Consider the following 25,988-nt stretch of genomic DNA (forward strand, 5'->3'; position numbering starts at 1 on the left):
GGTGGATTACAAGCTTATCATGCTAAGGTGAAAAAGCAGGAAAAGAAATGTACGAATTAAGAAAGCAAAAAAACAATAAAAAATCATAAAGTGCAGGCTAATGTAGAGAATTGTGACAGGTGGGCCTTTGCATCATATGCAAAGTCTTTTTCATGCTTTTCCTTGTACGTGTACGTTAAAACGTAACTTGTCAAAGGGAATGTACGTCCGCTTTTAAGATAGGGTCGAGGGCTGGGGATGCAATTGCAATAAGGACGGCTTCCAGATTCATCAGCCCTGCCCCATTGTCCTTTGACTCTTCGCTTCCATTAATCAGTTCATATATGCCGACTAATTAAGGTCGGTTCATCTGATTAAATCCACTCATGACGGACTTACTGTTCAATATGGGTTGCCTTTTCCCCTTTGCCTTTTAATTTTCTCTGTTGTTTTTCTACATCAAAACTCAATTGGAATTTCTCGACCATGGCTTTGATTGAGCTCCTAAAACGGGCGTGCCATTCTGAACAACAAGGTTTGGTGCGTTGTTGCTAACTTGTTTTTGTAATATAAAGCAATTTCCATGCCTTTTATAGTATTAATAGCAAAATTTCATTCTTATACGTATCCAAATATTTTTTTCACTCGCTAATTAAAGCATTCGTTAATCATAATTTTCCTCTCCACCTCCATTTAAATTATCATGAACCTTACAAGACAGTCAAATATACGTGATTGCAAATAGTACTACCGATCAACAAACGTTAAACATCCATAACATATGGAGAATGTGAGACTCGATATAGTCAAGTTTAGGCAATCACCACTGATATAACTTAATTAATGGTATTTGCAGATACCATCCTTTTGTATATTTGTAACGTCCTTCAATATATCATTCGTTTAGATTCGATCAGTGAGAGGTTTGGGGTGAAGTGACATCTTCTCCTATCTTGACTTCACAATAGTAGAAATGGAAATTCAGGTTAAGACATTTACTTTTGTAGGAATTTTCGTTTTGGAAAATGAAGCACATCGTTGTGGCAGTGTTACCTTTAATTTCCACAATCATTAATTCCACCAGGAGGGAAATTGCTGAAGAATTTCCAATTCTTCGTCACCAAACCATGCCTGTGGGAGCCGAATCCCAGGTGAGAAATGAAATAGAACTTGTGATGATGGGATGAATTTCTTCCTCCAATATCATCCTTCTCCAGCCTTGTGGAAAAATGGGGTTGGCTTATTATTGTTGTGGGTTGAAGGGAAGTTGAAAGCTATGGTCGAGCTAGTGGAAAATATTTGGTTGAATTTTAAATTAGATTTTTCTATTATTTCAACTCACACAGTTTAAATTTTTTTTACCTATTTTTAATGAATTTAATTCTTATATTTTTTTTGAATAGCTATATTTAAGTTTTTTATATTTTCATTAAAAAAATAATTTAAAACAATTAATAATAATATTAAGATTGTATCTTTTAACTTTGATGACATGTTGACATACATTAATTCTTTAGTTACGTGACACATATCAGTTTTGAAAAATATCATATTTCATTTATATATTCTTATTCAAAATAAAGTTTTTTTATTAATATGTGTCAACTGATTTTTTTTAAAAAAATTAAGTTAGCATGTCACATCATTAATAAAAAATTACATAACAAAATTTAATTGTAAAAATTTAAACAAGTTATCAATTAATTATCTTTAAATTGACTTTTAAGATTATAGTATTGAAGTGGACAGTTAAAATTGCAACAATAGGGAGATTGAGTTCAGATTTGGATCAAAATATTTAAGTAATTAACAAGACTTTGATATGGTAAAAGAGAAACAATTGCGGCTCAATCGGACCTCAAATTTTTTTAAAGGAATGTCGAAGTGTATTTGTATAACATATATATGGTAAAATATTTCATTTTTTAAGTTTTAATCGAAATTTTAAATAAATTTATTAATTTTTAAAATAAACACTTTATTTTTAAAAAATATTTTTTATTACATACATAGATTTAACTGTTAGTGTTTTTATTAATTTGATAACTTAACAATATTAAAAATTTTTTACCTTTTATTAATTTAAAAAATTATTATTATATAATTTTTATTAATTGTTTAAAAGACTAAGGAAGAATCGATCGGTGATTTCTAAGGGAGAGGAGCACCAGATTTGATGCTCCCAAGGGAGCACTGATTGGTGCCTTTTTTAAAAAAAAAATTTATATAATAATAATTTTTTAAATTAATAAAAAATAATATTTTAGTTTTTTTATATTATATATTTATATTGAAGTGTTTTTTTTAAATTAATAAATTCATTTAAAATTTTGACTAAAAACTTAACGAGACAATGATATTTTACTATATAAATACATATTCCAAACCCATCAAATAAATCCGCCTTTAACGTATGATTTTTTTTTAATCTTTTTCAATTGAAGGATATGGAAAGGAGAATATATCCTTAATTGAATAGTCTGATAATTAAATATACAAATGATAATTAAATAACCACATTTTTCTTCATTTGCATATAATTAACCCTTTGCTGAACCAATTAGTTACTACGTAGTATGTCCTTCCTTATATTTTGGTTTTGTTAATTAATCTAAACAAAAAGAGCAAAAGGTTTTCCCTTTCCCTCTTCTCCATTTCTCCATTCATTTGCCTAAGCCTGCGTGTTTATTTGTTGGCAAAGATATTAAGGAAGGGGACGAAGAGATTCAAAAAATGTAGTAGATTAGATGCAGACAGACACAATGGAAAGACTTGAGGCATGAAATAAATGTAAATCCTGGATAGAAATGTCGTCGTCGTCAACATTCAACCGTTGAAACAGAGCAGTTTGGTCTAGGATTGACTTGCCGATAAGTTTTTTCTCTTGCTCTGTTTTTTGTATTGGTTAGGTGGCGTGCGGTCGCGGCCATGCCTTTGCCATACTTACTTTCCACGGCCCTCATGGGTTGAAAGTCGCCTCCGCAAATATTTTCTCAAGTCAAGCCCACTACCCGACAACAAAATTAAAGTTGGTGCATTTAATAAAGAACACTGCACTAGTTTTTAATTTAAAAAGGACAGGTAGCTGTATTGTTCAATCCATGACTTGTGCTCTTTTCAAATAATATTTAAATATACATTTGATTAAAAAGTGACGAAAGGTCATATATATATATATATATATGTATAGTTGTGATTTATAAATGATTACTCTGCTGCCAGAGTTTCAACTTTAACAGCAATAATAATATATACAAACAATGCAACAAAAACAACTCAAATTAAAAAAGCTTAAAATTTAAAGCAATAGAAGACATTTTGAATTTTAACAATAGAAAAAGTTCCTAACTGTTGTCCATTCTTTTTACCTCAATATTTTTTGGTTAAAAAAAGAAAGAGTGTTTAAAAAAAAAAATTTTTGGTGCATGTGATATATGGTGTTAGATCACAGGATGGGTGATAATCCTTTTTTTTTCAATAAGTTGTACTCTATTCATTTCAAGATTGGTATTTAAGACTTTTCAAATGGAGGTTTTAATTCTAATCAATCAAGTGTCCTCTTGAAAACAAAATCTAAAATATATAATAATTTAAAGACACACTAACATTAATATGATTAATTACTTATAGTATATATTTATATAAAGAGTAAAATACATTCAAGTTCTTGAAGTTTTGTGATAATTCAATTTAGATCTATGAAATTTGAAATTAAACATTCCGTCCTAAAGTAAACAATTTGATAGGTTTTACAAGTTTTACCATTAAAAAATTGTTTTTTCCTATTAATGAAGTCACGTATGTATCACATTATACTCATTGTACTTTTCACAAAAAAAAAGATAATGATTTAGATAGAATTTAAACAATCTAATAATAGAAAGAAATCACTCTATCATTGAAAAAGGGAAAATCAAAATTGTCTCTAATATTTTGAAAATCCGCCCATCAAACTTACATCTATAATTTGATTGCTTGATTGGGTTCAAAATGGAAAAGGAGATTGCAGAATTACAAGAAGAATTAAGAACAGAAAAACGCCTCAGGACAAAACTAGGAAGAATGATTGAATTGAATAGATTTTCTGCACTGAACCCTCTCTGAAAGGAGTTTGAAAATTGACACCTACCCTTCATTTGCTTGCAGTACAAGAATCCTGAAAGAGTTCAAAACGTAGTTCTTGTTGTTGGGAAGGTTGAGTCGCTAGATGATATCTGCTGATGATTATTTTGCTATGAGCAATGTTAAATGTTGGTGAGTCTGACACCAGTGAAGGTGTTGAACCAACTTACGACGTAGCCCTTGGTTCAGAAAAGCCTTGGTATCTATTTATAGACAAGTGGATTAAAATGTTTGTAGAGCTGGCTTTTCTAATGTTGCTTTAACTCAGGGGGATGCTTTGCCTAGGGAATCAATGAGTACTTTCCATTGATTATTAGGAGGAGATGCAATGAGAAAAATTGGAAATAACTTTTGTCTACTTTCCAAGATATTGTTTCTGCGACAAAGCAATCAAATATAATCCTTAGAATGATCAAGGAATCTGGAAATAGGAAAAAGCCCAACACAAATGGACTTTAGCTTGGTTTTTTGGATTACGGAAGATGAAGACAGACGACAAAGATTAGAGGCCAACTGTGTAATTTGACTACAAAGAAGGGTTACGATGTTTAGGATCATGGGTAATTTAGTAAATTTCCAACATTAGTTAACATCATTTGGTGTATGTCTACATTAAAATTTAATGGACCTCAGCTAAATTATACCAAAATTTTAAGGACTTGAATGTATTTTGTATTTATATAAAAAGATTGGCATGCTGCCGTGACCAACTATATTTATGTCACAAAGCTGACTTCTCGTAGATGACGAGACTACAATTATTATCGAGGGGAAGATTAAGACAGCGAGGTAGATGGTCCGAAATTTAGTACATTTATTAGTCTTTACAGGAAATTAATGCCTGATTTGGAGTTCTTTACTTTCCTATTGACTATCGAAGTTGCAATTCAATATATGATCATCATTCTTGAAAATAATTTTGAGAGGTAAAAATAAAAAAATTCAATATTTGAAAAAATAAAATTTTAAAATTTTTAAAAAATTAAAAGAAAAATTATAACTATTTAAAATAAAATAATAAAAAATTTATAAATTTTTAAAACTTTGAGAGGCGTGCCCCTACTAGCTCTTCTCTCTTCGCCTCTAACTGTAATCATCTTTACTGTTAAAAATATTTTAAAAAAATGAAAATAAAAAAGGAAACAAATTTACATGCAATTAGCATATTTATACATTCAATTTAATTTAATAGTAAATATATGTATGATATACCTTTTCTTTAAAGTTTAGTTTACCTTTTAGCGTGACAGATAGCAAATAACATTCAAGCGACAATGAAGCACAATATTGGATTGATTGCACATTACATCAGCGAAACCTAAGCATCGAACACTAATTGATAGACATTAAAATCTCAAGTAACTTATACAAATTACATTTTCTACAAAAATAAAAGCCCACATGCAAAGAATCTATCTATTTAGAAGATATGAGAATTGTTGACTTTCCCTCAGAGGAAGTACAAGTAAAATTGAAATTAAATTTATAATTTTTTTAAAAACGATTTTATTAAACTCAGCCATCGGTATGCCACTACAAGTCTCTTTGAGTATTATCAAAAGATTTTCTATAACATAGTACTTAGTCTGGATTAAAAAACTGTACAATTACAAAATATAGTACGGGTCAAGATACCATTGACAGCCTCTCAAAACTTATCAACTTACATCAAAAGCACTATTGGTAAAAACACATGCCGTTATTTAATTAATGCCATCTAACATAATTAATGTATATCATATTTTCAACTTCCTCCAAAATTTTTCTCAAAAACCTTTTCAATCGTTTTGTACAACTTTAATTGAAAGGACCCACGTCTATAGACAGCCCTTTTTAATACAATAATTCATTTCATCATGGGATAAAGTAGCAGTTTCTTGTCCTTAGGAAATCGAAGACTTGGGTCGACGTTTTTGTTTCTTGGGTCCTGAGCCAATCCCATGTGCTCTTGCCCAATTTCCATAGTATTGGTGGTCACCATGTACAATTCTTGATTCTTGAGATTACGAGGAAATTCATATATGTCAAGAATTTGAACCAGACCACATATTAGCTTGAGTTTGATGTCTCAGCTGTATCATCTATTATATATCGTTAAGCAAGCGAATTTATTTTTGCTATAGAAGAATACTCTGTCAGTATACAACTGGGATAGTTATATCAAGTTAAAGAGAAATTAATCTTTGCAAATAATGTCGACCGGTTCCGTCGCTGTCAACCCAATCCATCTTTGTATCTTTCCTTTTCTTTTATTTAAGTAATCAATCATCTTGAAATTAATATAAAGAAATAGTCAAGTCATTATCCAGAATTATATAAGAGGGATATGTAGCGGTCCAAACCGAAAACAGCTATACAGCCACGCACACATTCATTTGCTTGGCGGAACATGGCGCCCACTGCAGTCCGGATTTTTAAGCAAGTTGATAACAATGACCTTTGCGCAAGTGGGCGTTTGCATGTTGCAGCTGCATACTCAGCAGCTTCGTTTCTCCTGTAGATCAAGATTGCGTTTGAAAATCGCAAAGTTGGATCGACATGTAGTAGTCAACAATTCAAACCACATGGATTTTGAATTCAGTCTTCAGAGTCAAAGACAATATTAGAAGTTTTAGATAAACAAGGAGACCTCTGGTTTGAGTTGAATGAAAAAACAAAACAAAACAAAAAAGAAGAAGAAAGAATCAGGTAGCTCTTTTATCTTGCGAAAGAAACTTAAACTCAAGACGCAATATATGCATCATCTGTATAACATCTCTTCAAGGCAAGGAAAACTTAAACTTCTGACAAATCTAAGCCGCAAGTCCTTTCCTATTTTGTTTAAACTTAACCCACAAAACAGCACCATATATTAATTTTTTTTCAATGAATATTCCCCTTAACAAACTTGAATAATATTTGGCTAAAGAGCAGGTAGTCGCATTCCACTTCTTGTCGGCATGGTGGACAAGTGGCTTTGAGCAATACTTCTTGCATGCAGACAAAGACTACATTGTCGTGAACGAAACAAAGAAGCGAGTTTTGACTCTTCAACTTCGTTTAAAAGTCCAACTTAATTCTCTATATCAAGTGTCACTGTATCATAATTTATGAGTTGAGATTAGGGTTTAGCCAAAACAAGAAAAAGAATTACTAGCAACTTGGTTTTGGCTTGCGGACAAACCGATTGGCTAACTTGATAAGGTTGGAAAAGTCCAAAACAAGTGGTTGCCATCTATTCTCCAATATACTAATTACTCTTTTATTTTTCAGACAATTTGTAATATAAGAAGTTTTATTTAGATGTTATTATTCAAATTAAGTGACTATTCAGATTAAGACATGACTATTCAATAAAAAGTAGTGTTTTTAAACACATATGTTGAAATACGTTTATTAGTTATTTAACATTTCAACCAACCCATTTCTTAAAAATTAACAAAACACATATGTCTATAAAAGGAACATACTTTCTAACCAGACTTCATTCATTCAAACCATTCTACAATCAACATGTTGTATTTTGAAGAGTCTTTATCTGTAAATCAGGTAACAACTCTTAAAAAAAAGTGTGCTATAGCACGACTCAAGCCTTTTTCCTTTTCTCTTGTACTATTTTCTAACAATTTTTAAAAGTTGTTTTCAATGGAATCTAATTCAAATTCAAGATTTCAACTCATAAATAAAGAGTTCATCAAACTTAATTGGTTTGATAGAACCAATTTCATTCACTAAAGGATAAGATGGCGCTTCTACTTACAACCTTGAAAGTTTATTATGTTTTGGATCCAAGTCTCATTGCATTTCCAAAACCGACCAATGAAGGTACTGGTGCACAAAAGGCAAAGAAAAAAAAACATGAAGAAGATGAATTGATTTGTTATGGACATATTCTAAATATTTTAACAGATTGTCTCTATGATCTCTACTCCAATTTGAAGATTCCAAAGGAAATTTGAACAGCTTTGGAGATTATGTATAAAAACGAGTACTGACAAATTTTTGTGCTTAAAATATTTTGAGTTTAAGATAAGTGACATGGATCAAGTACATTAATTATAAGTTTTTGTTTCAAAACTAAAAGATCTTGAGGTTAAGGTTTTGGATGTACTACAAGTAGAATTGCCTCAATCTAAATAATTACAAAAAAAAAAAGGTTCTACATTCTATAGAGTCTCTATTAGTAGAATAATTCATGACTCAGATGCAAATAAAATGTGAAACATGTGCTCGTAATGCACTATTTAGGCCTCTGATTTGAATATGAATCTTGTGATTCAAAATTTCAATAATTTTGAAAAGAATTCTATGAAATCCAAGTCATCTGCATTGAAAGTTTCAAGACAAACCTTGAAGAAAAAAGATAAGGAAAATATAAATTGTTTCCATTATTGAAAGAAAGGCAACATGATTAGTGATTGTAGATCAAGGTAGGCAGGAAAGAATTTTGGCTCTAAAAAACCCTGAAAAAGTAAATGTAGCATAAAAGGCTTTCAAGGAATTGGTTGCTATGGTTTCCACAAAGAATAATGGAATGGTAACAGAATTAAATATGGTTGTTGATTCCAAGAAAAATAAAGATTACTGGTAGAACTCTGGTGCTATAATTCATGTATGCAATGACAAAAACTTGTTCAACACTTGCTTGAAAGTTAATAATCTAGAAGATGTTTTGATGGGAAATCATGTTATAGCTATAGTTGAAGGAAAAAGGATTGTCGAGTTAAATTTACTTATAGACAGAAGCTGACATTATCAATATATTCGGGAAGAAGAATTTAGTTTTTGCTAGTTTACTTCCAAAGAAAGGTTTTAAAGTTGTAATAGAATCTGATAATGTAATAGTATCCAATGATGACCTATTCGTAAGAAAAGGATACTTTTATAATGACAAGTTCAATATTGACGAAATAAATATGATTTCTAGTTATACTGTGGAGTCTAATTCCTTATGGTATGATAGATGAAGACATTTAAATTTTTTCTCAATGAGATTTATGTCTAAAAATGATTATATTGCATGCAAACATGAGCACTTAGAAAAATATGAAGCATACAAGCAAAAATGACAAAGAAACTTTTTCGTAGTGTGGAAAGAAATTCACAATTATTAGATATTGTGCATTGTGATATATGCAAATTAAATAGAAAATTAACTAGAGAAGGAAAGAGATATTTTATAACTTTCATAGATGACTATTATATGTTTATTTATATTTATTTAATTAAAACAAAAGATGAAGCTTTTCAAAAATTTAAAGAATATAATTCTGTTGTGAAAAATTGAAAAGGTAGGAAAATTAAAATTTTTAGAAGTGATACAGAAGGATAATATTTTTCTATAGAATTTAATAATTTATATGAATAAAATTGTTTGATACATAAAAAAGTGTTCCTTATTGACCACAACAAAATAAATTAGCTGAAAGGAAAAATAGAACTTTGGTTGACAAGACAAATACTATGTTATTGAATACACATTTATTGCACAATTTATGGGATGTAGCTTTATTAACAGCATGTCATATATTAAATAGTGTTTCTTCCGACTATAAAATGGAAAAAAATGAAACTTAAAATATCTTAAAGTGCGAAGGTACTTGGTCTTTTATAAAATTCCTAAATTGTAGATAATAAAACTTGGACCTAGAGCAATGAAAGACTTTTTTGTTAGCTATACTCAACACTCTAAAGCATGTAGAATTTTATATTTACAATCAAATGTTATTGTAGAGTTTGTACATATTGAATTTATTGAAAATAAATTTTTATATAACTCTAATAATAAATTCGATTATGAACAAAATGTTTTAATTCCAAGTTGTGACTAAAGTTATATGACTTCTCATGATACATCCAGTAAAAGATAAAGCGGTGATGCTCAAATTGGGTCGAGAAGAAGTCAAAGAGTCATAAAAAGAAAGCATTTAGATTCAAATTTTGTTGACTCGTAAGCATTAACATTCATTATGAAAAGAAGTAAAACCAAAGTGTATAAAAAGATACCTATTTTGTTAAATGTTGAAAATGATTTAAAAACATCCAAAAAAGTTATTTTTTCAAGAGATGTAGCTTTTTGGAAAAAAATAATAAATAATGAAATAGATTCAATCTTATCAAACAGAACATGGGTTTTGGTTGATCTTCCTCTTAAATCAAAACCCATAGATTGCAAATGGGTATTTAGAAGGAAATATAACATAGATGATTCGGTGCAAACCTTTAAGGTTAGATTAGTTGCTAAAGGTTTCACACAAAAAGAAAGCATTAATTATTTTGATACTTATGCTCTAGTAGCAAGAATAACATCCATAAAAACAATTTTGTATTTAGCATCTATTCATAAATTACATGTATAATAAATGGATGTTAAAAATGTCTTCTTAAATGGAGGTCCTAATGAAGAAATTTATATAGAGTAACCTGAAGGTTTTATACTTCTTAGAAATGAAAGGAACCTTTATAAACTAATCAAATCTCTTTATGAACTAAAACAAACTCCAAAGCAATAGCATGAAAAGTTTGATAGTACTACATAATAATGTAAATAAGTGTATTTACTCTAAATTTATAAAAGACTTTGGTGTAATCATACGTTTTTGTGTAGATGATTTGTTGATCTTTGGTACAAATATGCTCAAAATTGTTGAAACTAATAAATATTTAACTTCAATTTTTAACATGAAAGATTTTAATAAAGTTGATACAATCTTGAGAATTAAAATCAAAAGATATCAAAATGTGATTTCAAAGAGTTTAATACTCCTTATAATTGTAGTATAAAATTGACTAAGAGTTGTGAAAGAGTTATGGCACAATTAAAATATGCAAGTGTCATAGGCAGCATAATGTATGTTGCACATTATACCAAATCGGATATAACCTTTGTCATTTGCAAACTTTCAAAATTTATAAGTAAACTTAACAAAGATCATTGGAAGGCTATCACTAGAATACTTGGATATTTTAAAAAATAAAAAATATAGAAATTCGTTACAATGGGTGTCCTAATATTTTAAAAAGATTTTCTGATGCTAGTTGGATAACTAGTATTGATGACAATAAATCCACATCAGGATGGATTTTAACTTAAGAGGTGGTGCAATTAGTTTGGCACCTAAGAAGCAAACTTGTATACGCATTTTACAATGAAATATGAATTTTTAGCATTAGCAATTACAGGAAAAAAAGCAAAATAGCTGAAAAATTTATTATTAGATATACAGTTGTGACTACAATTGATGCCAGCCATTTTCATATATTGTGATAGTGAGGCTATAGTGTGTGTAGCTCCTAGTAAAATTTAGAATGAAAAGTCTAGACATATAAGTCAACGACATGCCTAAAGAGAATTAATCTCAAATGGCATTTGAACAATAGTTTAGGTTAAATCTTGCAAGAATTTAGTTGATCTACCTACCAAAACTTTAACCAAAGAGGCTATAAAATCAACTTCTAGTAGAATGAGGTTAAAACCTCTGACTTAAAAACACTAGTAATGGAAACCCAACTTTGAATTAGTAAAATTAATAATAAAAGTTAAATAGGTAATAACAAGCTACCATATGTTATTATTATATATTGAATTTTTTATATTAAATAACCTCACTTTAGAATTTTCAAATAGTCTCATTCTAGATTATTCAGTGCGATTGTTATTAGCAGAAGATGAGATTAATGGAAATGTCAAATACTTATAGTAATAGGGGCATAATTACAAATTTCACTTATATGGATATTGGAGTAGTACCACTTCAAGAGTTTAAAATGGTTTACTCTTGTAAATATTCATGAAATTAGGATTTTTTTTTTGGAAATTGAATTTATTAACCAGCCAATTGGTATGCAAAGCAAGTCTGTGGCCTTATTGGCTTGAAACTCCCAACAACGGAGTCAACTGGCTTGGGTAAAGAGGCTTGTACAATTAACAAAAGACAACCACTCCACCGACTATTAGTAGTTGTTTGGCCATGAAGGTTTAGAAAAGAAAAAACCAATGAATTGCCTCAAGACAAACATAGGCGTGAATTACAAAAGAAAAAGCTACCTAAGATACAACTAATCCTGCCTCACAAAACAAATACCCACAACCAAAAAGCAAAACCAAATTCAAACAACATAAACAACCAAGAGAAAGAACCTAAGGCACATAACATTCTTCCGCCAAATAAAACATCCCTTCTTGAATCTAACTCCATCCCTCCAAACATCAAGACAACACCATTCCACAAGCTTGCCACAGCCACAAAAACCCCCCAAACCAAGATTAGTAGAAGGCCATATAAGTGCTAAAGCAATTGGTAGAATCTTAAAGTAATTAAATAATGCTATGTGCTGTGACATTTTTAATTATGACATAAAGAGTTGTGGTTCAATTGCTGTGATACCAATAACTTCATCTTAACTTTAAAATTTTTACATTAATAGAAAGTTCAAATCTTTAATATACTTTCAACTATACATAGTATTATTAATATTACAAACTAGTGAGAGATTGTTAAATAATTTGTAATAAAATTTTCTTATTTAGATGTAATTATTTAAATTAAGTGACTATTCAAATTAAGTGACTATTCAAATTAAAACATAACTCTTAAATAAAGAGAAGTGTTTTCAAATACATTTATTGAAATACGTTTATTAATTATTCAACATTTCAACAAACACATCTTTTAAAAATTAATAAGACAACTTTTCAATATCTATAAAAGGAATATACTTTCAAACCAAACTTCATTCATGCAAAAAATTCTACAATAAACTTATTCTATCTTGACAAATAATAACATTGTTTGTAAATTCTCATAATAAGCAACAACTTTAGAAGACAGTGTATTGGAACACATATCAAGCCGTTTTTCTATTTTCTTATACTATTTTTTAACATTTATGACAATTGTTATATATATATATATTATATTAAATTTAAGATGAAAGACCCTAGTAATACTAGAAACAACCTACGGCAGGACACAAAACAAACTGAGGAAAGAGGAGCAATCATAACAGTTGACAAACAAACTGGCTAAGCTGAAATCTCCTCTTAAGAGTCCTCAACTCTTAGTTTGATTGTTGACTGGTTTATTAAATAATTACATTTGAAAAACGTGGTAATTAAAAGTCTACATACATTGAAAACGGTCATAGTTTTGAATGATCACAGTCAAAGGGTGCATCTGTCTTTAACTTATAATATTTCTTATCAGTAAGCTAAAGATAGGCATAAAGCCCAAAAGTTGGAAAACTCTAAATCTTGAAGTCCACGGCACGTGCTAACAGTCATCACGGTCACTGCAGTTCTCGAGTGAAACTAATCTCTCATGCTAAAGACAAGAACAGGGTTGGGGATTATTTGCTTAGATTTGAAATCATAACCCAGAGAATCTTTACGTGTTAAATCTTTATTCCTTCTTTAATTACGGGTAGAAGCACCCTGGAAGCAGAGTCTGTAAAAATTATGGGACCCTCCAGCGGAAATAAAATTCCACCAGGACTGACGAAAGAGATCAACTTTGGAGAGAGGATGCTTCCAGTGTCTATCCTGGAAGCTCGTGTGAAATCCCCTCTTCTTCGTTTTATCAACTATTTCTCCTCCCCTTTATATACCAACCACCACACTCCCTCTTTTCCACTCAAATCAGTCTTCTCTAGTCTCCAACCTCTATTCCCAAAGTTTCCAATTTTCACTTCCATTTCTCTCTAGAATACATAAACCGCCTCTCCCAAATGGCATCTCCTGAAGAGACATCAGCCTTGGAACTCATCAGGCAACACCTCCTGACTGATTTTGCCTCCATGGAAAACTTTCTTTCCAATCTCGATAACTGTACTTCCAGGGTCTCCGCCACCAATCAAATCCCACAATCCGTTGATACAAAAGTACCCAAGGTGCCACAGATCAATAGCCCAAACCAATTAAAGCAATCCACTCTAAGCCAGCGTCGTCCTTCTATAAACTTGGAAATTCCACCAGCAAAAGTTAACATATGCTCAAACCCAGCTCCGGTTGAATCTGACTCTAACGAGAAAAGGCACTACAGGGGTGTCAGGAGACGACCTTGGGGCAAGTTCGCAGCTGAAATTAGAGACCCTAACAGAAAAGGCGCAAGGGTTTGGCTTGGAACCTTTGACACCGCCATAGAAGCTGCAAAAGCTTATGATAGAGCTGCCTTTAAGCTACGTGGAAGCAAAGCCATATTGAACTTCCCTCTTGAAGCGGGTAAATCAAATTGCGCAGAGCCTGAGTTAACAGAGGATTCATCTTCAAGGAAAAGGAGAAGAGAGAAAGAGGAGAACGAGGAGGAAGAAAGCGTGACGAGTAAAGGGGTGAAAAGGGAGGAGGTGATGGAGGAAAAGGTGGTGATGCCGGTGACGAAGGACACGGTAACCGTGACGGAAACTGCAACGCCGGGGATATGTTTAACGCCGTCGAATTGGACGGGGTTTTGGGATAGTGAAGATATGAAGGGAATATTCAGTATCCCTCCGTTATCTCCGTTATCTCCACAATTTGGGTATTCGAGGCTTGCGGTTATGTAAGGGATAAGGCTTTGACCGGTTTCAGCCGCCGGTTACCGAAGGAGGAATAGTTTGCTGACGTGGGCGGTTGAACTATCCAAGAAAGACACCGCAAAAGGAAACTTAACTGTTAACAAAGAGAAATTATTCAAGGGGTGCGGATCAATTATTACTGTGCATAAAGTAGATTAGAGCATTAAACAAAGAATGCTTAAGCTTTTATTATTGAATTAATTGTATTTGTTCTTTTATTTGTTTAATGAAATTTGCCATCATTGTGTGTTTGAGTTATATCAATATACGTTTTCTTTATTACAAAATATGTAACAATAAATATGTAAAATTAATAATGAATTACCTACACATATGATTATGTAATATAATGAAATTATCATTTGATACCTGAAATTTAAAAATTCACAAATTAAATAATTATTAAGCTGCGGAAATACAGAACCGTGTGGCGGCCTGGTGATTGGAATTATTGCAAAGGCTTTCCCTTTCAAATTGAAAGATTAGTATTTGTTTTTTTCTTTTACTTTTCCACCAAAGAGTTTAAACTCAATTTCATTTGCTACATTTGATTCTTTTTTAGCACTTAAAAGTTTTCCGCTGTTTCATCCCATTTTCAGCAAAATGAATTTTGTTCATACTTAATCAAGAAGTGGCCTAGATGATCAAGTTAGTTGGGCAATTGTAAAACAAAAAAAAAAAAACAGAAGAATTGATCATGAAATGTAATTAAGTGCTTATCAACAAGTTATTAGTGGAAACCTTGCTAATGTATTAGTCTTATTCAACAGATCTTGGAAAATATCTGAGAGTTCCCTTGTTACATGGATACAGGGGGTAGTTCTTTCCACTATGTGGAAGAGAAAGTCCAAAGTTGCTTGAGTTCTTAGAAGGCTTCAACTTCAACTTTGTCCTATGTAGGAAGACTTAGGCTTGTTAAATCTATCTTGTCCACCATCCCTTATTATAAAATGCAGATAGTGTCCACTCTTGTGGAAACATGTAAGAGAATTGAAGCTTTATGTTGGAGATTTTTATGGGAAGAGAATTCAAATAATATGAAGGTGCATTTGATGAGTTGGAAAGATGTATGCAAGCTTAAGAATGAAACAAGTTTAGGCATTAGGTGTCCAAGAACAATGAATGATGCATTCATACTTAAAACGTGCTGGTATTTGGTTACCAAATTAGGGGCTTTATGGGTGAAATTGTTGAGAGCTAAGTATAACATGTACTCGAGTTTCATTTCGAATTGTGTAAGACGAGTTGGGGCCTTTTCTTTTTGGTCATCTGTTAGTAGACATTGGGAGACTTCTAAAACCCACATACATTGGTTAGTTGGTGACAGATGCGTGGTAAAGTTCTAGCATGATGTTTGGCTTGGAGAACGTCTCTTGAGGGAGGTAGCCAATTTGATGGGAATAGACTTGGTGGACAACAGTCGTGTAAGGGAATTTGAACTGCTGAATAGAAAGAGGGATTTGAGTCGATTAACAAGTTATTACCTATAGTGGAACTGGATTTATTACTGAACTCTCTTCCACCTATTTCTTTGACAAGGCCAGATGAACCGTATTGGGCAATTTCACCTTTTGGAAAATTCACAATAGCATCTGCTCATGAGATATTAAGAGGAGTTTTACTATTTGATGGGGGGTTAAATAGTGGGGTATGGAACTAGCATGGCAGTGGAACGACCCCTCAAAGAATAAGAACATTCCTCTTTCAATGTCTGCAAGAATGTCTATTGACTAACAAAGAAAGAGCTCGAAGACATATGGTGAATGTGATGACTTGCCCTCAATGTCAAGTTGAAGAAGAATCTACATTGCATGTTTTGCATGATTGCCCATGTAGCAAAATCAGTTTGCCTTATAAGTATTGCCTCAAAGTAATTTCGGTCTATTCCTTATTCCTAATACTTTTGATTGGAAAATTTTCAATCGAGTAGCCGGAAGTTATGGACTAATAATATTCCTTACTCCAATTTGATTAATGCAATACGTAGTTTACTTACTCGTTATTGGGAAGTTAAGATTTGCCATATTAATAGTGAAGGGTACTAGGTTAGCATATGTCATGGCTAACAAGGGCTTTAAGTTAGAGGAAGTCTTTTTGATTTTTCATTCTCCACTGTTGGAATTAAGGAAATTTTGATATATGACATGTTAGGGATTTGTTTTTCGCGGATGATTCGAATATAAATTTTTATTCTCTTCAAAAAAAAATTCAACAAATAACCAAGCATGGCAAATCCTCGTTAAAATTAATATTTGTTAGCAATTTTGAAAATTTTAAAATTTATTGTTATTATTATTTTAAAATATTCCTCAAAAATAAAAAATAAAAAACCAAAAAGAGATTTGTTTGAAAAAAAAACTGGTGCTAAAAAGAAATAATTTTTATTTTTAAAATTTTATTAAAAATTATAAAGAGGATATAATTTTTATAATTTTAAAAATTATGAGTATAAAAAAGAATATCTTCTATTTTTTTCAAAAATTGTAAGAGTCTGTTTGGCTTAACTTTTTTCTAACTTAAAAGCTATTATGAAGTTTTTATAAAAAATAATAGCTTTTAGAATTAAGTTGAAGTTATTTGGTAAATTTCTTTTTATAAGTTATAATTTTGGTTATATCTTTTTTTGAGAGGGTAATATTACAATTATTTTTAATAGATGAAGATATTTTTGAAATAAAAATAAAAATTCTCTAATATTTAAAAAAAGAAGAAGAAAAAGCTCCTTATAGGAGTTTTTCTTGTAGCTCTGTTTTTTTAAATTTTATTCTTAAAATAAAAGTTACTTTCTTTTGAAGAGTTTTTCAAAATTTATGTTTGATCTGGTTTTTGTTTTTAAAAAGTAAATAAGCTGAAAAAAAAAGCCAAGACAAACAAGCATTAAATATATTTTTTATTTTGTGGATTTTCAAATCTTTTATAATTTTTTAAAAAGAAAAATTACTTCTATTTTTATTATTCTAGAATTTTTTAAACAATTAAAAATTATTTATGGCCTTTAAAATTTTTTTTAGAATTTCTTAAAAAAAATATTTCTATGTTTTTGAAATTTTATAGATTTTTTTTTCAAAAATTTAAAATTGTTTCTCATTTTTTTAATTTTTAGAGTGATAAAAATTAAATTTTAGAATTTTATTGATTGATTTGTCTATTTTCTTGTATGAATTATAAATGTTATACTTGATTATATATATTACTAATATATTTAAATCCATAAAAAAATTATTATATTGATCCACCGTACAAAACTTTCTCTATTATTTGCCAATACTTGAAAATGTTAAATCAAGAAAGATAGATTATGTTAAAAGAGATTTTTTATCATTTTTTCAAATAAAAAAAAAAGAAAAAGTATCAAATCAATATTGTGTAATATGAGATTGCATTCATTTTTTACTGTAATCAAATTACGTTCATTTACGGTAAAATGTGATTTTATTACAATTTTACATTGAATTGATTTATTTTAAAACAGATGATATAATATATATTTAAAATAAACATTATAATATATTTTAATTAGGGACATTATAAAAAAAACTGAAAACACAATACTAGTAAAAAATGCTACTTCTTTCAGGAGCTTCAATGTATTGGATTAAGGTCAATCACGTGCACGGGAAACTTGAAAATCCAAAACCTGATGGCATATAGGTGGCTTGCTCTCTCAGTACAAAGAGCTCCAGTCTGGACAGGGGTTCAAGTCCACAACATTTTAGGATGGCATATATATATATGTCAAAGGCACATGTCCATATCCAATTACACTTTGAAAATTTAGCTTTGAAATTAGTCTTATATGTCTCTGAAATAAGGGTGTCATTTAAAGTAGAACATCAAGCTGTGCTAGTAAAAATCATTTGCAGGATAATCTCAATCCTAATTTTGGGCTTCTTCCAGGATCTTTTCAATAAAAAAATTCCTGAAGAGTTACAAGTGGACAAAAGTACACCAATCATGTGATAAAATGAGGCCAATTTTTGCATAAAAGTACAAGGCAGATGGAGCCACCTAAATATAAACTAGGTAAATTGGAAGAGTTTAATGGCATAGAATTACAATGAATCTTACCTTTGGATATCCACTGCTTATTGTATGTCATCCGGAAACTGGAATCAAATGAAATTAATAATAATAGTCATAAAAATAAAAATCATTTTATTACAAGTTGGGATCAAGTGGATTAATAAAAGATATTTGTACCAGATATTAACACCTAATCCCTTTAATAAAGTTAAGAGAGTAGGTAAGATTGTAGAAATACCAATTTAGTATTGGTATTCTTGCTCGAGTGAACAACACCATGAGAAACAAGGTATGAATGGATCTATTGATTCTGGAATGAATAGATAAAAACCACCTAGCCTAAGAACAACATATCGCAGTCTTCTTGTAGCCATTTAGCGTATGAAGTGCAGTTGGTTCTTTTTCATACTTCATTAATGGTCTTAATTTGAACAGTGAAGCTCATACTTTGCTTGTCTAGTAATGGAATAATAGATTACTATGGATAAACATTCCAACAAATAACATTTACATCAATGTCAAAGATTAAATCTTAACCTTGCAAGAAGATGCATGAACGTTGTACGGTGATTGGGGGAGGGTCCTTTCAAGTAGCAGAGCAACTTTCCCTTGGCCCGAAGCAGATAACAGCTTCACATAGCTTTGCATCTGGTCATCTTTCACCTAAATTCATGATGAAGGTCCCAAATAAAATGACAAGAACCTTTATAGAGTTAGTTGCCTGTGGAGCCCTCCAAGTTATCCAGTTGCAAACAGTTCTGTCTCCAAATATCTTACATGTCCACACCTTTATGCAACCCCCTTTACACCACAGCTGCTGCCTATGGATGCATTTGCACAAGTTGGAAGGTCCCAGGACATAAGATAAAACATAGACAATCTTTTTCATATGTGCCTAGCACCAACTTGGAACTTCTCTTTGAAGGGTCCCCATGTTTGCCTTATTAATGTCAAAGGATAAGATCATCCATTTCCAGCACAGAAACTTTGGGTGAAAACCGTGTGCAAAATCATGCTCTCTCTCCCAGCACTGTGGACAAAACCCAAAACCAACAATAAATTTCAGACGAGTCCCACTCTAGAAAGTAAAGGGTGTCAATTTCCAGGGCCCTTGCCAATGTGGGGAAAACATGAACGTTTTCTTCCCCATATAAATATCTCACTCCCACTTCCAACTTCATCCGCTTTCATAAATCCCTTGTACTCTGAAAAGATGGGCACCATTGAAGAATCAACAACACTTGAGTTCATTCGCCAGCACCTTCTGGGAGACTTTGCCTCCGCTGATGCTTTTATTTCTAGCCTTGATTTTGGTCTCTCTCAACTGCAACCCAGCATCAAACCAGAAAACCCAATTCCAGAACTAGAACATGACTCTCCCATATCCGACCCAAATAACCAAATCCTTGAAATCTTCAGCTGTAACGTAAAACCTGAAGTCATGGATTTGGAGTCTCCGAGTTCAATCATTTCAGGGTCTAATCTGGAGCCAAAGGTGTCACCGTGTGAAGAGAGGAGGCATTACAGAGGGGTCCGGAGAAGACCATGGGGCAAGTTTGCTGCGGAGATCCGAGATCCGAGCAGGAAGGGGAGTCGGGTCTGGTTAGGTACTTTCGAAAGCGATGTGGATGCTGCCAAGGCTTATGATTGTGCAGCATTTAAAATGAGGGGTCACAAAGCAATATTGAACTTTCCACTGGAAGCCGGAGAGGCTGGCCCACCTGCCAGTACGGGCAGGAAAAGGAGAAGAGTGAAGGGAATTAAGCTGCCGGAATGTGACGTCATGTCACCGGAAAGTATTGAGCTGGCTTGGGAGGTGAAGGAAGAAGAGGGTGAGCTTGATTATCAGAACCCAACTGTCACCGTTAACTAGAAGACAAGTTGGATAATGCGAATAAGGATAGGTTGTAATGTAAGGCCGATGATTAATGTCCAAATCACATCGAATATAAATGCACTATGACAAAAAGTTGTATCATATTTGGTTCCTTTGCAAGTTCATTTTGAGTTTGATTATTAGTGATTACCAGGAGTGAAAAATCTTAAATTGGAGTTGTATTCTTTCTTCAATGTTAGAGAAAGAAAGAAACGAACAATTTATAATGTTTTTAGGATGAAAATGTTAATGTAAGAATAAAATAATCAAATCATTTGAATATTTAATTTATTAATTGATATATAATTTTTTTAAATTTTAAAAAAAAAAGACAGTTAAGATTTTGTGGAGAGGAATGTGGCACAATGCTGTTCTTGGTCACTTATCGGCTGTGCTTAATGAGTTTTAGTTTTAGGGAGGACTGGAGTATTGTCCAATGCCATGACAATGAAATCAACAAATGCTAGTCCTACAAGATGATGTCATAATATGCAGGAACTTCAATGCAAATTCATTATAAAATTCTAGATATTTTATGGGCTGAAGTTTGCTTTTGCAAAGACTTAATCAAGCTGGCAAATGGATTTGACCTGAACCCAAGTTTCAAATTTCTACCCTATCAAATATCTGCATGAACATGTCTAATTTCACACAAGGATGTTCATATGTTTGAAAACGAAATTAATAGTATTCCACTATAATAATACTCCAAAGATGTTAGTGGCAAAAGCTCAATACTCTTACAAAGTTTAGAAAAGCAAAAACAATTTCTCAAAGAGTTTATAGCAATTCAAGTTTGAACTAATGGTTGTGATCATGAGTTGAAGTTAGAAGCTAGACTATCCCGTGATATTAGGTTCCCTGTAATTGTGTCCCAAGTGAAGATTATGACCGTTTTCACCTAAACTATATATATATATATATATATACACATTAAAACGTTGACTTAAATGCACAATAAATGGCAAAACATATAAAATAGATTACCTCATTGCTAGATCTTTTCAATGACTGAATGCAAAACTTACCCCAACCCCAAAGCTGGCTTTGACAACGAGGGTGCAGACAAAACCAAGTCAAGCCGGAGCATTTAGCTGAAATGAAAAGCCACCGTTGATGTGGAGAGAGAGCTTGGCCCGCGTCTTCTTGACGTTGGTGCATTCTATAATTTTGAGGGGTACATCGCATACAGCCTTATGATTCCAATCAGAAAGCGATAGAACCCAGCCACCAAGTTGCAGCAAAAGGGGGACCCCTCATGAATCTAGTTGCCAGAGTTTTGTCCCCATATTCAGTACGCCCCTATTCCCAATCCAAGCTACAGCCGACGGTGCATTAACCAGTTGCAAATGATAGACACGGCCAGGCAAGTTGCCAATGACTTTATGCCAAAGACACCACAGATATTACTCTGTCAAACATCATCATCGTCATCCAGCTTTTATTCAGATGATGTCATAAATTTGATTGGTTTCAGTTCCCAAAATATTTCAAAGGTTGTTAACTTGCTGTGTAGAAGATTGGGCTATCCATAATTCAGAATATGCAGTGCCCTCCTGAATTCAAATCATCCCATGAAGCTCCAAGTATTCAGCCGACATGGAAAGCATGCAATCAACAACGATAATTAGCATCGCAAGGGACCAAACCGAGATATTTTAGAGAAGAAACCATGCAATGAGAGGAAGCAATTCTAGTGTGAGATCAATTAATCAATAGCAGATGAATCGATTAATATATTTGAAATATTCTGCGTTGATAAACTTTGAAATTAAAAGAATTCTTGTTCAATATAATTTACAAACATATTGGCAATGGGTCATTATGATAGCAAATGCTTGCGATACAATACAAACCCAAATTGTGAACAAATACGTAAGGACGGAGATAGGAGCTAAATGACGGATAAAGAAGCATGCTGCGGTTGAAGAGATTTTGGCAGAATTATTAGAAGCAATGGATGAAGCTTACAATGACTTGTTTGCATCTGAGCTTATATCCATCAAATTCTAAATAGACGTAATCTTCATGTTGTTGATCAAGTCAATGGTGTCTTTACACACTTTTCCCCCTATTGCTTCATCACAGTTGAGGAAACTTGGTTGATTCGTGGAAGCAAGAAGTCTAGCCCACATCCTATCTGTCAACTTCACTGTGTTTTGAGTCTCAGTAACATGCTGAAACAGGAACACCATACCACGCCATTCAAGGTTAGACATCAAGCCAAATATAGTACGAAAACATGGTAGCTACTAGGCCACAACAACAGCATCTATCTTCATATTTCTGGGCCTTGTAAATTGCAAGGTAGGAACAGAAGTAGTTGAATTTTACTTAAATTAGTTCATGGAAAAACCTTTTAACTTCAAAAAATAAATGCAATTAGAAATCAAGCACAAATCATCAAATTTCAAAATAAAGCTAAAAGCATTAACAGCTCCAAAGCTTACAGAAATTGGAATATAGGCGTGTCTGCTGTTCACAGGTCCAACTGTGAACCCTGTATACCCAGCCATGGCCCCATGCACAGCACTTTGAGCAAGAAGAGTGCAGTAAATGTTGTCTGATGCATTGCTTGGAACAGCTCGTATCATGTATGTTGGATCTGGCAAGTAAAAGATAAACAAATTTAGTTTTACTGCATGGAAAAAACAGATAAAATAGTTCTCATATAGAGGACAGGAAAAAATTGCCCACTAACTTCCACACAATATAAAACACAAGCAAAGGTTCTTAAAAGGCAAAGAAGTCTCGTGTGAAGTTTGGTGTTCATGCAGGTAGATTATTTAAACCAGCTTCTTTGTGACAACCCTTAATGTACAGAAGTTTCGGTAAATGACACCAATAGAAAAACAGGTTTTTACAAGGCTGACATTCATGGTTTCATGAACTGAAATTCATCTAAAAGTTTCATTTCTTACCCTTCCTTTCAGGCAGTACTTTTTGCTAAATGATAAGGCACCATTTAAAGTGCTAAGTACAACTGAACAAACAGAAAAATCTGTGTGAAGTGTTTAAGCACATTGTGCTTATATATCCAGAATTCCACCTTGACAAATTGCAGATCAAAAAGAAATTCTACGACTCTCAGGTGCTTGTCAACAAGTGATAGCAGCACCAAACATCATATTCATAACTTTTTTGCATTATATGGTTTATGCATATCTAAGGATTTTTCTTGTGGTAAAATTAGAACACCCAAAAAAGATTGCACTAGCCACAAGGACAAGGAGGCGGGTGCAAAAGTATTTGTACTTGATGTTTTCTAGCGCATCCTGATGGGATATAACTAGATGCTGGCTAGGATTTATTGCTTTCTAGTAAGAAAAGCAAAACATAAGAAGTATAATCTGTATTGGAACTTACCAATGTATTTCATATTTATTTCCATCTTCCGCTCCTTAGTAAAGTGATCCTGCAACATGAAGTGTATTGTAATATATTAAGGGGAAATGGTAAAAACAAAGGTGAGAAGAACAATGAGAAGGGTTAATTACCAAAAGCCTCTTGGTAACATAGCATCATTTATAGTTTCCTCCAAAATTTAAAAATCATACATTTCACCCATGAGATATCAGGTTAATACATTCGAGACACTTCCATTGGGTATCTCAAGGAGGAAAAGTGTATGTTTTCAAAACAAAAATAGACTACCCCAATAAGAAAACATTCGGCACTCCATAAAAAATTACCAACTCAAACAAGAATGTTAGATGCAATGCATTAAGATATTCTTGTGGTTAATCACTAAGATGCAACACTTTTTTTTTTTTGTCTGATTTTCCTAACCCATGGATCAATGCTTCTATATATAACTTAAAACTTCAACTGCTATATATAATTATATAAAATAGAATTAAACACCAAATGCAAGAAAGGAATATCAATTACAATTGTCAGTTGCCACCACTTCAATGCTTGTTTTCAAGGTCCAAAAACCCCACCTTGATATTTTGAGTTAACCACAGACCAACATCAAGGAGAAGCCTGTTTCCGGATGCATCTTTCTCATCAATTCCATGCATACTCTGCGCAACATATCCCTGCCCAGCCCCTTCTGCAACCACAACAACTATATGCCTGTTCTCTTTTAACCGCTCTTCGATAAACTCAAAGAGCCCACCTTTGCCTTCCAGGTAGAATGGAGATTCTGGAATCAAGCAGCAATCCTGTTACATGTAAAAAATTACAACATTGTCACTCGTATCAGCAAAGCAAACATGAAAATTTTGAACAATATCTTATACTTTATCCTTTACTCAAATGAAATGAACTGAAGGGAGATTGAAATAGAGAAATACCAAGTATTCATAACAAAAAAAAGGCAAGAAAGTACACAGTCATCTAACATTCAGAGGGATTTATCATAAGAATGGGACGAAGTTCTTACCACATCTCGACTTGCCAATGTTGCAAACAGAGCAATGAAACCTGCATGATTAATAGTTAAGAAGTATGGAAGCCACACCACACGCACACACACATTATATGTATTACCTAAATGAATAATAAATAGATGTAAAGAAAGTCACCTATACCATAGATGCTCTATAATGTTCAAGACACTAACCACTGTATCTGCCCATGAGTTTGACAATTCCAATGCCATTTTCCACACTTTCCACCTCCACATGTGCAGCATTAATGGCCCTCTGAGCTTCTTCGACAGCAGTATCGAAACCAAATGATTTGTCGATCACCTGAAACCAGGCAAAAAAATAATTCCTCATTCTAAACCGAAGATTGCCACCTCCAAAGTTGTATATGAAAGAGATGTGCAGGAGGCGACAAAGACGAAGATTGGAGCAGTCCTTGAAGTGCTGAGTGCTTGTGGCGGGAGGTGATGGATAAATTTTAAGAACAAGGCAGAAAAAGTGTAACAATGGAGCAAGGTTGAGAATAAGATGGAAATGGTTGAGTAAAAGAGCTAGTTATCTAGGAAGAGCTTAAAGAGAGTTTGAGAGAGTCACTTAGATAGAGAGTTCATTGCATTTCTCCTCTCCTTAATGAATTGTCAAGCCTTCTATATATAGATCAAGTAGGAGTGGTTACTCAGAAAAGTGCTTAGTGGCCATCATGGTAGGAACACATGCATGATGGGAAGACTACGTCCATTAAGAGAAGAACACCTTCATCATGAGAATAATGCATTAATGGTCTACATATATTGCATGATGGGTGGATAATTTCGATCTAATAACATAATGGAGCTCAATGACATTTCACAATGTGTCACGTGTTTCTTGAGAAGAAGGAAAAGGGGGAAACACTTATACTTCAAGGAAAGGTCAAAAGGACTCCTTAAATACCTCCATATTTGAGGCACCAAGTCAAGCTCTCCAGAACATCCCAAAGGTGAAACTAACCCATGAACCTTGCCACTTGTTCCAGGTTACTTTCACTGTTGTCAACGTGATAACTTTGTTCTAGTTGTTCTCATTGCTTATGTATAGCATCA

General features: G+C 32.5%; 3 protein-coding genes across 4 annotated transcripts in view; 2 read left to right on the top strand and 1 right to left on the bottom strand.

Moving 5' to 3' along the window:
* Positions 1–13,696: 13,696 nt before the first annotated feature.
* On the top strand, positions 13,697–14,889 carry LOC110417794 (ethylene-responsive transcription factor ERF105-like). The gene has a single exon (XM_021430326.2). It carries the CDS (start codon positions 13,807–13,809, stop codon positions 14,617–14,619), a length of 813 nt encoding a protein of 270 aa, XP_021286001.1. The 5' UTR covers positions 13,697–13,806; the 3' UTR covers positions 14,620–14,889.
* A 4,345-nt stretch (positions 14,890–19,234) lies between these two features.
* On the top strand, positions 19,235–20,802 carry LOC110418741 (ethylene-responsive transcription factor ERF107-like). Its single transcript, XM_021431545.2, has one exon. It carries the CDS (start codon positions 19,667–19,669, stop codon positions 20,525–20,527), a length of 861 nt encoding a protein of 286 aa, XP_021287220.1. The 5' UTR covers positions 19,235–19,666; the 3' UTR covers positions 20,528–20,802.
* A 1,436-nt stretch (positions 20,803–22,238) lies between these two features.
* Positions 22,239–25,988, bottom strand: part of PFK4 (phosphofructokinase 4) — a 7,705-nt gene continuing 3,955 nt past the window's right edge. For both annotated transcript variants that reach the window (XM_089783893.1, XM_021431543.2), the window contains 6 exons: positions 25,101–25,230; positions 24,921–24,961; positions 24,475–24,699; positions 23,897–23,945; positions 22,981–23,135; positions 22,239–22,707 (listed from right to left, as the gene is read on the bottom strand). In XM_089783893.1, the coding sequence (XP_089640019.1) occupies positions 22,540–22,707; positions 22,981–23,135; positions 23,897–23,945; positions 24,475–24,699; positions 24,921–24,961; positions 25,101–25,230 (768 nt within the window). In that variant the 3' untranslated portion in view covers positions 22,239–22,539. The remainder of the gene's footprint in view (positions 22,708–22,980; positions 23,136–23,896; positions 23,946–24,474; positions 24,700–24,920; positions 24,962–25,100; positions 25,231–25,988) is intronic.

This window comes from Theobroma umbraticum, unplaced genomic scaffold (genome assembly GCF_002168275.2).
Source record: "Theobroma umbraticum cultivar Fairchild unplaced genomic scaffold, ASM216827v3 scaffold_50.0, whole genome shotgun sequence".
Taxonomy (NCBI): domain Eukaryota; kingdom Viridiplantae; phylum Streptophyta; class Magnoliopsida; order Malvales; family Malvaceae; genus Theobroma; species Theobroma umbraticum.

What these genes read in the sequence shown, in the direction of transcription:
- LOC110417794 (XM_021430326.2), top strand. Translation starts at nt 13,807, where the DNA reads ATGGCATCTCCTGAAGAGACATCAGCCTTGGAACTCATCAGGCAACAC.
- LOC110418741 (XM_021431545.2), top strand. Translation starts at nt 19,667, where the DNA reads ATGCTCTCTCTCCCAGCACTGTGGACAAAACCCAAAACCAACAATAAA.